At 31.4% G+C, this 12,784-nt stretch overlaps 2 protein-coding genes across 2 annotated transcripts; both read right to left on the bottom strand.

Moving 5' to 3' along the window:
* Positions 1-5,336: 5,336 nt before the first annotated feature.
* Positions 5,337-6,284, bottom strand: LOC148566551 (protein S40-4-like). The gene has a single exon (XM_088484017.1). It carries the CDS (start codon positions 6,181-6,183, stop codon positions 5,680-5,682), a length of 504 nt encoding a protein of 167 aa, XP_088340143.1. The 5' UTR covers positions 6,184-6,284; the 3' UTR covers positions 5,337-5,679.
* Positions 6,285-9,169: 2,885 nt separating this feature from the next.
* Positions 9,170-12,271, bottom strand: LOC107635908 (uncharacterized). Its single transcript, XM_088484016.1, has 3 exons — positions 11,975-12,271; positions 9,589-11,825; positions 9,170-9,475 (listed from the first exon to the last, which is right to left on the bottom strand). Exons 1-3 carry the CDS (start codon positions 12,120-12,122, stop codon positions 9,398-9,400), a joined length of 2,463 nt encoding a protein of 820 aa, XP_088340142.1. The 5' UTR covers positions 12,123-12,271; the 3' UTR covers positions 9,170-9,397.
* Positions 12,272-12,784: the final 513 nt, after the last annotated feature.

The raw sequence follows: 12,784 nt of genomic DNA, 5'->3' as shown, positions 1-12,784 counted from the left end.
ATAGTCATAACTCATAATCACTGACCCTTCTTCTCTATCTACTATATGTATGTGACATAGTAGTATAATTGATTCAAAGACATGCCTCTTTTTCTCTCCAAGAGCCATAATTTAATGTTCCCACCTCTAATAAGGTGTTTGGTTGTTGGCAATATTTAAGGCTCCCTGCTATCTGTGTCTTTGTCACACTGTCCCTCCCTCCCTTTCCATTCCATTAAATTTCAAGAATCTCACAGCACAACCCATACTTACTACTCCAAACAAAAAACATGCCACACCCTTGACCCTTTCTTGCCACATCTTTTTTTTCCTTTAAACCTTCTTCAGGGATGTTATGTTATATTATCATGTGAATGGTGAGTCTTTTTCATTCTTATATGTATAGACATATTTCGTTAACCTATAAATATATACACGGCTGTTTTGTTTCTTCAGGAAGTGCAGAAACAAGATAAGGTGGTGGTGATCATAGTTCAAAGATTAATTCAGAGAGCATGGGATATTGGTACGGTTCAATCAGAAGGCAGTGCTTTGATAGATTCTAAAGTCCTCTTATTTGATTGAGCCGTGCCAATATCACATGTTTAATTGTTGATCATCACCATTCTTCTCTTTATTGGTCTCAAGTTGCGACTTCATTCATAAGTATGCTAGCATGCCGGTAAGTCTTCTTAGAACTCTTAGATTTTAGGACGGGTTATGGCAGAAATGTATGAACTAATTAAAAAATTCAATAAAAGTGAGATGACGTTCAATTTAATATGTTTTAGAATATTCATTCACCTACCTATATTTGGTGCAGTAAGGAGTGTTATATATTATTTTGAAATGACCATGTCTCATGAAATTAATTATTACTGTGTGTCCCAATTCGATCATCAATTTGTTGGAGTGAAAATTTGGTAAGTTAGGTAGAAAATTTGATTGAACTCTTCTTTCTTCCTTGGTGATAGAGACTTGATTAATCGGACGAGATAATGCATCTTTATATGTGTAGTTTCAAGTTTGCTTCCATTTAAAGTTGTTCTATATGGCTACCCTATTTGACAATGTAGTATTATATAAAGGAGGCAACAAGATCTGATATTTTTTCTACCTTTGTGATTAGTAAAGCACTTTCTAGACAAATACTACTTGCTTTGCTAAATTTTGGAAATATTTTCAGAAAGAAACACCCTCTAATTACTATGTCTAAGTTCTAACTTCTAACTTTAAAATGAAAATTTGGGCACTTGAGAAGTATTTGGATGGATAAGAGCATTTCCTTTATTTCAATGTTGTTTCTATGTACTGTGTACTATGTATTATTTTTTTATTATTTGATTTCATCCAGATATTAAGGCTAATAGTTTTGTTAACAATGCTTAATAATCTATTTCAGATTGATAATTTAATGTTATCAATACAACTAATTAATGAAAGTGGCCGTAAATATTGCATATGGCAAATTCTCATTAGAATTTTTTTAATAAAATAGTGAAGAAAGCCCATAAAATGACTCTGTAGTCTGTAGCATTGTTCAATTTATTATAGTTTGCTTCTCACTTTCCATTGTCTTTCTGTATCTATATCATAGCATTTACTTTTTGTTAAGGGAATCATTTAGATAAAAACGTCTAAAATATTTTTTTAAAGATGTTTTTTAATAATTAAAATTTAATATATGTATCGATTAAATCGTATTATTTCTGTCATAATTAAATCGGACAAACTGATTTAACCAAAAAAATAGATAAATCAAATTTTAAACCGATCTAAATTATTATTTTTTTATAAAAAATACTATAATATCCTTATTATAGAAAATAACTAAAATACTCATATTATATATATATAAAACATTAAATCTTAACCCCATGACTATTTAGAGAGAAGAGAAGGGTTAGAATTTATAGTTCTCAAAATTAATATATATATATATATATATATATATATAAAATAAGAGTATTTTGTCATTTTTTATAATAAAGATATTGTAGTCATTTTCTATAAAAAAAATTAATTTAAACCAGTTTAAAATTTAATTCGTCGATATTTTGGCCAAATTAATTTGTCTAATCTAATTTTGACAAAAATAACACGATTCAATCAGTTATATGTATTGAATTTTAATTATTAAAAAATAACTTAAAAAATTATTTTAAACGTATTTATTTGAGTGACTCATTTTGTTAAATAATAAAATATAATATAACTAATATATATAATAACATAGTTTTTTTTATAAAATAAAAGAATTATGAAGGAACGTACATGTATGTAGGACATTATGGACAATAAAAGCAGAATGAACGTGTACAAAGATAGAGGCATATATCTTATGCAATGCAGCCAATAATAGAGAGGAGTAATAAAATGCTGAAGTAATCAAGATTCCAAGACAAAGATTCATCAAAACTGTAGGACTTAGATTACAATCGTGAGACTTCAGTTTTTTGTTAGGACACCTTAGATGTCCATAAATTTTCTGGGTAGAGATGGATAAAAGAAACATACATCTGAGTTTGTTTTATAATAATAGAATAATACTTATCATCAAATTCAGAGGAGCATAATCAAGGGAAATGAACAGAACTCAGATGAAAAGCACTTACATTCAGATAATAATAAGCTAAACCAAAAGTTTCAATCACTTATGATTATGTCACTGCATATATATATATATATATAGAAGAAAACCGAAACATATCCCTTACCTTTTCATTAATATGAAAGCACAAAGTGGTTTAGCTCCTTCCTCTGTTCAAGACCTGCACTAACTGCTCTACTGCATGCAAATTAAAATTATTGTATGTATATCATAAAGTTATAAAGAAAATTCTGAGTTGATTTAGTACTCAATTTTGATATTATTATAGTGTGCTACAAAGTATAAATGATTCTATAACGATAACTATTATTGTTTCAACGTGAGCATGTTGTATAACATTACTTAATATTTTGGTGATATTCAAGATATCTACTGCAATTAGTGATAACTAAATCCATCTGCACTGCAGACTTTCCAAAAAGACACAAGTCTTGTCTAAGAAACTTTCTTCATACATGCACATTGTTAGGTTTAGAAACTTTAATTAAGTACCAACTAACCAATTTAATCTGGTCAAATAATTAGCTCATTCATTAATTTAAATAAATATAAAAAATTTAAATAACGTTTTTGTGTAGATAGTAATTAATTAGACAATGATAAAGTTTTAAATAGAATTTAAATTAACCATAAATTAGCTATATATAAGTAAATAAAATACGAATAATGTTAGTAGTCATGGTTATATTATTATTATTATTATTATTATTATTATTATTATTATTATTATTATTATTATTACTTTATAAACGGCAATAGATCAGCAGGTTCATCAATTTGATAAATAAGCTAGGAGACATCAACTTATCTCTAGCAAACAGAGAAAATTTCGTGGCCAACTATTTGCGGTTGGAATTTGTGAGTTTGCAAGTGGTACAAACGCTGATTGGCTTGCATATATATATATATATAGTTGAATTGGACATTATATATTATATATGTAGGAACCTTATATGTAAGGTGCAATCAACAATTAACGTTAACGTGCAAGGTGTGTTGTTACAACCCTACATACGTGCTTAACGCTTTCTATTTTTTCTCATGCTTCTCATCAATGCAAACAGCGTCATTCAGTTTCCAGCAAAAATAAACAAAAAAGAAGGAAAAGGGAATGGTTCATATGAATGAATGGAAAAGAAAAAGGGAAAGAGTCCGGGGGTGTCACGTTAATTGCATAGAAAATGACTCTGCCTTCAATAGGTAGATAGATCATAGATACCCTCTCCAAGGACGGTAACGTTGCAAAGCCTCTAGGCTAAGTTTGTGTATTAAAACACAAAATTATATTTGATAAATAAAAAAAAATAAAAAATATTATATTTAAAGATATTAAATTAATATATTTTGTTTATTTTAATAAAAAAATACAAAAATATTAATAAAAAATATTGTTTATTGTTTATTTTTTATTATTTTTATTAATTTTTTATAATTATATTTTTTATTATTATATATTTTTTTAATTTTTAAAATAAAAAAATAAAAATAAATTAAATTTTTATAATTTATTTTAATTTATTATTTAATAAAATATAAAAATACTAATATTTATGTCTTTATCTTTTATATGTTCATGGTATCTTCTTTTATATGTTTATAGTAGAGAATAAGATGTACCTAGGAAATGGACTCTCTCCATTTTTTTTATTGGAGAGAATAAAGTATGATTTCTTACCTTTAATTCTATAAGTGGGACTAGAAATTAATAAGAGAGAAAGAACAATAAATGATAAAATCAAACATTGGATATTATCTTTTTTTTTTTTTTTCACCGGAGAGGATTCACTCTTGATACACCTATATTGGGAGATTAACTAAACTAAACTAATTTGAACAAGAACGTGCACGTGCCCCTCAAGAGACATATGGAATCTAAATCTTCAATTTGTATGGTTGCACGTTTTTACATTTTGACCTTAAACCCCAAATTCCATGCCATGATTCTACTATCTTCAATTAATTCATCTTAGTATAACTGTATTGAAAATTTGAAACTAAACTTGGAATATGCCTTGATCATCCAAACGGTACAGTAAAATGGGCCTAAGGCCCAATATAGTATGAAATTGACCAAAAACAACTTAAAAGTACAAAACAATTTTTTTTGTGTTTTCCAGGAGCTTTGTGAAATTAATTAAATAAAACAAGCAGGGGCCAATCAGTTTACACAGTCTGGAAAATCCAAAAAAAAAAGTTTACTTTTTTAAATGCTAGAAAAAAAATAATCTATTTGAATTGAAAGTAGAGTCAAAATGCTTGAGCTAAAATTCAAGGCGTTTAACTCTACTTTACGATGAATTTAAATTTAAGAAAATCATTATTGAGAAGACTTTTTAATTGAAATTCATTTAATTTTTAAGGAAATTTACATTAATTAAAAAAAATCAAAATACTTTTTCATAAGTCTGAAAAAAAAAATGCTAGTGGAAATGGCAATTGCAAGGGGAGCCAGCAGATTGTCCGTAAGAGAAGGACTGCAGAGTGAAGCGCATGATCCTCTTATACTTTTTTAACATATTGGTGGCCCATAACATGTTTCATTATTTGAGTTTTTTTTTTTTTTTTTTAAAGCATTAAGCAATGATGGTCATAGATGTAGAAAATCAAGCCAACTTGGGTTGGTCGAGTGGTCAGCTCACTCGTCCGCTTAAGCAAGTGTCGGGAATTTGAACCCCGCCTTGTGCATGCAGCAACTCATTGACCAGCGGCAGACCTTTAAATGGAGCTCAGATCCGTGACGAATTAGTCCTTAACCTGTCGGGATGGAGATACCGTTTGGATAAACTAAACCAAAAAAAAAAAAAATAGATGTAGAAAATCAGATATAAAAGACTGAAAGACAAGTAAATGATATATAAGCTAAGTAACAAATTAAACTCTTCATTTGATTTGGCCTAATATTAAATATACCAAAAACCCATACAAAACTTGAGAATCTGACAATGCTCCTTTAATTTACTACAAACAATTAATAATCCCCCTCTTTGCCCATAAAATTTAACAAGCCAGAAGTAGTCTATTTCTCTAAGTTCCATAGCACATTACATAATAATACTAATAATTAATAAGAACCATTATGATTTAATCTGCTACTCAATAAAGCCAGTTTTGGTCAAAATGGCATTCCTGACTTTGCTAAGATCTCTTCCTTTGAGTGTTCTTCCCATTCCTTCACACATTGAAAATGATGAGATCTGAGTCCTTGCTAGTCTCCTTGATATCCATTCATGTGGTGGAACCATATCATCATCACCATCACCATCATCATCACCATTTTCATCATCATAATAATCATACCTTTTTTTCTTGCTATTACTCTTACCATAAATTTTTGACCAGTCAGGGATGTTCATAGGTTCTGTTGATGAAGATGAATTAGAAGAAGACCCTTCAAGTTTAACCACTTTGGCATCATCATAAGAAGAAGAGAAAGAGGGTGTTAATGTGGTATTAGCCCTTGGAATCTTCCTTGGAGCAGCAGGAATGGGCCATGCAGATGAAGAAGAATCCTTAGACACTCTCATCATCATGGTTCTTGAACCAGCTGAATCTTGATGATGATCCTTCTCTTCTTCTTCACCAAAATCTGCCATTACCCCTGCTTCATGCAAATGCAAGATAGATAAGGTGATTTGTGAAACAGCAAATTAAAGAAGTGTATTACCAGATTGAGATATGAGCAATGATGACACACTTTTCTATTTCAGTATATATAGACAATGAAGTGACCAAAACTTTCTTTTCATAATCAGATAAAATAGACTTTTTATTTTTTATTTTTTTTTCTTCGTTTTTTATTTTTTTAAGTCCTTGGGAATAAAAAAGCAGAAAGGGTGTGTAAGAGAATAATATCAGGAATCTACCTTACTTTTGTTGGAACTATGGACTTTTTCAACAAAAATACTTATTATTTCTTCAAATGGGAATTCTGATGTGATTAACTCCTTAAAATACTAACCAAAACAAAGGAAGAAGCCTTAAAAAGTAAAAACCTGAGACCAGAAAAACACAAGGCAGGCACAAAAGTCCAACAGAAGCAACAAATGTGTAGTAATTATTTTTATATTTATATCATATCACCATGTACTTTATAACTTTTATTTTTTATTATTTTCATTTTTATTTAACTATTATTAGCCAGCTATATTTTGTGAACATCTTACGCGGCTATTTGCCACAGAAATTGAAACATATCTCTTAATATTAATGTGTATTTAGTACTTTTTTGATATAATATTAGATAAGCGTGTACTATTGTACTTATGTTTGCCCCTACAAAGAAATTAGTGTTTAATATAACAGTGAAAAGATGAGTATTTTTATTAGTTTTTGTGATAAAATGATACATGTATATGATTTATACTAAAGAGATTATAGAGTGATTTGTTTCTTTGTATTCATATCTTTGTAGGATGAAATATGAATGATAGTTAAAATAAAAGCTATGCCCATATTCTATTTTGATAATAATATCAAAATAAGAAAATTTTATATGAATAGATTCAAAATAAATTCAATAGTAGTTGTAGCTTGTAACTTTGTAAGCTGTAAACAATGAATGAAGGGGATGGTTAATTACAAGACTCCAAAAGGGGGGCAGAGGAAGGAGGACGAGGGTGGAAGTGAACACATCAGCATTGAGAGAGAGAGAGAGAGAGAGAGAGAGAGAGAGAGAGAGATTTCTATCTATCTAATTCATTAAGAAGTGTGTTAACACTGGTCGAGGCTTCTGCTACTTCTGCTCTCTCTCACTCACTGCATTCATTATCTGCTTTCTCAATTCATTTTTCTAAGAAATGATATTTTCTTCATGAAAATTGCTCTTTTCTACTCTTTAAAAATTATTGATGATTAATTATTATCTGTTATATATAATTACATGATAAATTTAATATTGTAATAACTTTCTTTGTATATATTATTATTGTTATTATGTACATATTGAATTGAGATATTGTTGTATCAAATTACTGATATTTCAACATAACAGCCTCTAATCCCTTTTTCTTAGTGTGTGTACTTTTAAAGAGAAATACCATGTTTACTTATATTTATTTTTGATACTCACTCATATATCAATTTATATGATAAAAGACAGAAAATGACAAAATATTTTCTTTTACACGAGTATAAATAACTAATGTATTATTTTTCTTCAAGAGCTAAAGATCAGAAAGGCTGCAACACCTTGATTTGGACAAAGAGGCCTTATCTTCAACACCATCAAAATCTTCATCTGCAGCCTCTTATTAGCTTAGCTGGTCACTCTCATGTCATATGTGACAATTTAGGTAACCTTTATTAATGTTTGTCCAGTTCTAGATATGGTACTAAGAGAGAGAGAAGGAGCTTCTTACCAAATACCAAGTAGAAAATTTTTCAAATGTACCTGAAATACCGACGTTCCAATAATCTTAATCGCTAATTTTAATTAATATATATTATATATATATATTTTTATAATTGAAATTACGGTTAAAATTATTGAAATACCAATTTACATGGTACACTTAAAATTCTTCCTACCAAGTATAATATTAATAGGTATAGACATAGTATTCTACCAAAGCCTTTCTTTATATTCTCTTCAATGCTTTTTGGACTATGAGTTATATTACTAACTATTATAATGAAGATCTTATGTTTATTATTTTTCTCGGTCTATGTTTGAAGCTCCATACTGTGATGTCTTGTCTCAGTTGCTGAGATAGGAGCAGAAATTAATTACTACATGACCTAAGATGTTTCTTCATAAAAAAGAAAGAAAAAAATTGATAGAAAATGATAACATAGTTTATAAAGTAATTGTTAAAAGTAAATCAATTAATTATTTATCCAATTGTAACTAATAATTTTTCTTCAAATAAATTAAACCATACTATCATAATTTTCCAGCAGATGAAATATGATGTCCTTTTCCACCATATAATTAGCTCTTATATATATTGTAGCAGCTAGTAACTTAGCCAACATTCCCAGTGTTGTGTTGCTTCAATGAATAGAAGGGAGAAGCAACTTTTATGGAGTTTTTACACTATGAACCTCTCTCAATGACCTATCTGGTTAGGAATTGACTATTGACATTATTAAATGTGATATGATTCCTCACACAGCTATCTATAGGCAGTGGCTGCACAACCATCACTCATATTTGATACTCTAAATTGATGTTAGTAATGGCTTAAAAGAGAAGAAAATTTTCCTTGATTTAATCATTTAAATTTTAAAGGATAAAATCAAACAACTCAGCAAAATGTAAGGCTAACATTTCTGTGGAGTATGTTATGTAAAAATTTCACCAGTGCATGCAATGATGTGAAAATCAAAAGAATCCAATGAGGTGCTTCTTGCTCCATACCTTCCTCTGTTAAAACCACTCAAGTAGTTTTTGGATATTAAATTGAATAAATCAGATCAAGGATTATGCATCATTGCAAGAAATAATATAATGTTGCACAGCAGAGGGAAATTCTTGAAGCACTTGAAAGTATTTCAGTCAAACAATGATAATGAGAAGGACATACATATAAATTGTTTTTGTTTAAGAAGAAAAATCAGGGATAAGAGGTTTCATCATACTGCATGAGATTATGAGAATCAATTCATCATTACCATTATAACTTTCTACAACACAAAGTTGAAAATAACAAGCCATTCCTTCAACACTAAGTGTTACTTCAATTACAACACTAAATTGCTTTAGCTACAGGAGTCAAGATCCAAGATGAAGGACATTATCCTAGTTAGATCAATGCTAATGTTTCATTAACAATACACATTTTAGGCAAATATGCAATTTGGGTTATATCATAATGGAGAAGTGGCTTGGCTTCTAAGCCTACTTGAACGCCTAACAGGAGTAACTTTCTCCCCACTCCCATGCCCCTGAAGAAAAGCAACATAACAAAACACGTAAGAAACAATTCAAAAGTATTTCTCAATAGAAAAAGATGAATGAGTTTGCTCACTACATATATCAGCAGGAAACAAATACTCACATTCTTTATTTGAATTTTCTCGTACATAGTAAAGCTTCCATAGGATGGTGAACTTGTGGAATAGTCGGATGAAAAGGCAAAAGAGTCTCTACTCTTCTTGGCCACTGACTTCTTCTCTACACTGTCAACCTCATTAGACTCTTTCACTAACCTTTGCAAATAAGGTGAGCTCTTATGAATGCTGCTCATTTCTGAAGGGCATGATTCTCCATTCATGTCTATTTCGATAGGCTCATTCCTGAGAGATGGCTTTTCTAGGTAATTCTGCTCTTGTTTGGGAGTCACCAAGGAGTTCTTGGCATGGAATGACTTAGCAAATAGAGGTTGATCCGCAAAGCTGGTAGTAACCCTTGTGCTTCTGCTTTTGCCTTTACTTAACCAGTTGAAAGCAGCACCTGTAAGTAAAATTGCACCTCCAAGGAGCAGCAAATACAGCACCATGTTTGGTTGGAGGTTGATTGTTCCGAGTCTCTGCTCGTCACCTTCGCTTGTAGCATCCATGCTAATAGATTCCTCCTTCGCTTCAGTCAACTTATTGTCATTATCTCCATAGGCTCCTGTAAGAATTTCAGCAATCTCTGAATCCAAAGCTTGCTTTGCATCTAAATCCCCATCATTGAACACTTCCATATTGGGAACATCAGCAGCCTGTGAATCTGCATTTGACTGGACTTTAAGTTTTATATCAGCTTCCAAGTGATACAATTCAGGTTTGATCACTTGATCAAGTTGCCAATCCTGATCTGGTTCTACCACATTGGCTGGTTGTCCTGTAGATACTTCTTCACAATCCAGAGCATCATCTAATGCTTTTTCAACATCTGCAGTTATTTCAAGATCTTGCTGATCTTGTTCTTCAAATATGGAATTATAATGCTCTGCCCAAACATCCTCAATATCCTCGTCTATATCGATCACTGAGGCTACTCCACTATCTTCAACATTCAGTACAAGGGGGTACACTTCTGAAGCCTCACCAATGTCTATTTTACTCTGCCCAAATATAAGTCCCTGATCAACTGCATTATATTCATGCATAACAGTTAAGTTACAGTATTTCAAGTGGCCCAAACTGTGAACACTTTCGACATTGGAAATGAACTTAGAAATTGATGACAGCGACTCAGTAAACCAGGTAAGCAAATTTTGATATAAGCCATCGAAATTTGCCTTTGCAAATTCTGAGAAACGATTAAAATGATTCCTCACAAACTCTGAGAATTCAGACGACTCATATACCCCATATATGTCTTGAAACACAGTGCCATCCCCCAATTGAGAACTTGAGGCCGACATTGATACAAAAGCAACGGAGAGGAGTAAAAGAAGAGCAATAACAGCCTTCCACCTTATATAAAAGCGTGGTTTAGGCATCTCTTTTGCTTCCACCGTTTCCTCCATCATTAAAGTCTTGGCAGCACATTCTTCAACTCTTTCCTCCAAAGAAACATCCTCTGATTCCTTCTGTGAGTCATCCTCCAAGTTAGAATCTTCAGTAACTTCCGAGTCAGAGAAGTCTTCATACACAAAGCCATCATCAAGATCAGATCGTTGTTTTGGTTTGTAATGCAAGAATTGTGGTCTGGGGGAAAGATAGTTCGTTTTAGGATCATAAGGAGGCATCAAAGGATCTGCATCATGAGGAGCTGAGATTATGGCACCAGTCGAAACCGGAAGAGGAGGAGTAGGAATCGGACTGAGATTAAAACTTGGGTCAAGGTTAACACAATCAGGCTCATCAACAACAGTTTGAAATGAATATCCAGCCTCATCCTTCACATTGCAAGGAACATTCAAACTGTAAGCTACTTCACCACACAACTCACTACTCAAGGTAGAAGCAACATTCACTTCCTCCTTGGGAACCCCATCATCCAATGATGGCAAAGCTTCAAAATTTTTCTCTCTTACACCATCCTTTGATTTTAGAATGCTATTATAATGCACTGATTCGGCAAAAGTTACCTTCGTGGTGGGGATTTTGGTGGCTGCGACGGGAGCAGAAACTCGAGCAGGCTCATTCCTATCACCAAGAACCTTCTTCCTCGCACCGACCTTCGAAGAAGCAGAGACCGTTGGAGACATGAAATTCTTCCCGCACTTCGAAGAAGCAGCTGGCGATCGTACCTTCCACGGCTTCAAAATCGAGTCTTTCTCATTTTCTTTGTCATCTAGGTCACGGTGGAAAGACGCTGCTGCGCCTTCTCTTCCCCCAAAAGAGTTTCTTCTCGGAAAACCTGCAAAAACGCCCCCACACCCATTAAAAAACCTAACTAATTTCAATAATATAGGAAATAAAACAAAACTGTTAATTTTCTCACGAATTGACATTCATAACTAATATGGTGAAGCTGAAATGGAAAGAGAGAAGGAAAAAAGGTGAAACCTGAAGGAGTTGCTTCTCTAGGGTTAGGGTCAGGAATTAAGGAGGGTTTAGCAAATGGATTAGTAGCGAAACTCCGTCTCATGGGGTCAATGAGTTCTGAGGCTCTACGGTGTGATCTGCCCAAAGACGACGACTTTGATGAATTCATAGCCAATTTTTTGTTCCGCGAAGAACTGAAATCAGGGATTTAACAAATTTTGATTGTGGTTTTTAGATAATGAATTTAATGTTAATGAATCCTTCGTAAATGCGGGATGAGTGAGACTGAGAATTCAACTATTTAAGTGGCGGGATTCTGACCGTTGCCAAACTATGGACTGTTTATTTGAAAAAACAGGAGTTATCCCTTTTGCCACTGTATTTATTAAATTTTAATTTTTTAATAAAAAAACGTTTAATTTTAATACATTAAGTATAAAATATTTTATATAATCTTCGAATTATAATTTTCTTTTAATAATCAATCACGTGATCAACATAAAATTTTTACTGGCATGCATCAAAATTTAATTCTAAATAAATGACAAAAATGAAAAATCATAGTGCTTAATTATGACAATGGATAACTATTTTATTTTATTTATTTATTTTTTTACCAAAGATAGGAGACTTGAACCCGAAACCTCTTAATTGAGTATGGAAAAACTATGCCATTTGAGCTATACCTCATTGGCGGATAACTATTTTATTTGGATATAATGTTTTTTTATAATTTTATTGACAAATAATGTAAAATAGTATCACATTTTAATGTATAAAAATCAATTCTTTGTTTTAATATATTTTGTTGTTTGACTAATTGATTACTTT

The sequence above is a fragment of the Arachis ipaensis genome, chromosome B4, assembly GCF_059453495.1.
Source record: "Arachis ipaensis isolate K30076 ecotype BB chromosome B4, ASM5945349v1, whole genome shotgun sequence".
NCBI classification, from domain to species: Eukaryota; Viridiplantae; Streptophyta; class Magnoliopsida; order Fabales; family Fabaceae; genus Arachis; species Arachis ipaensis.
The sequence above is the reverse complement of the archived record's forward strand: the minus strand, read 5'-3'. Positions and strand labels throughout refer to the sequence as shown.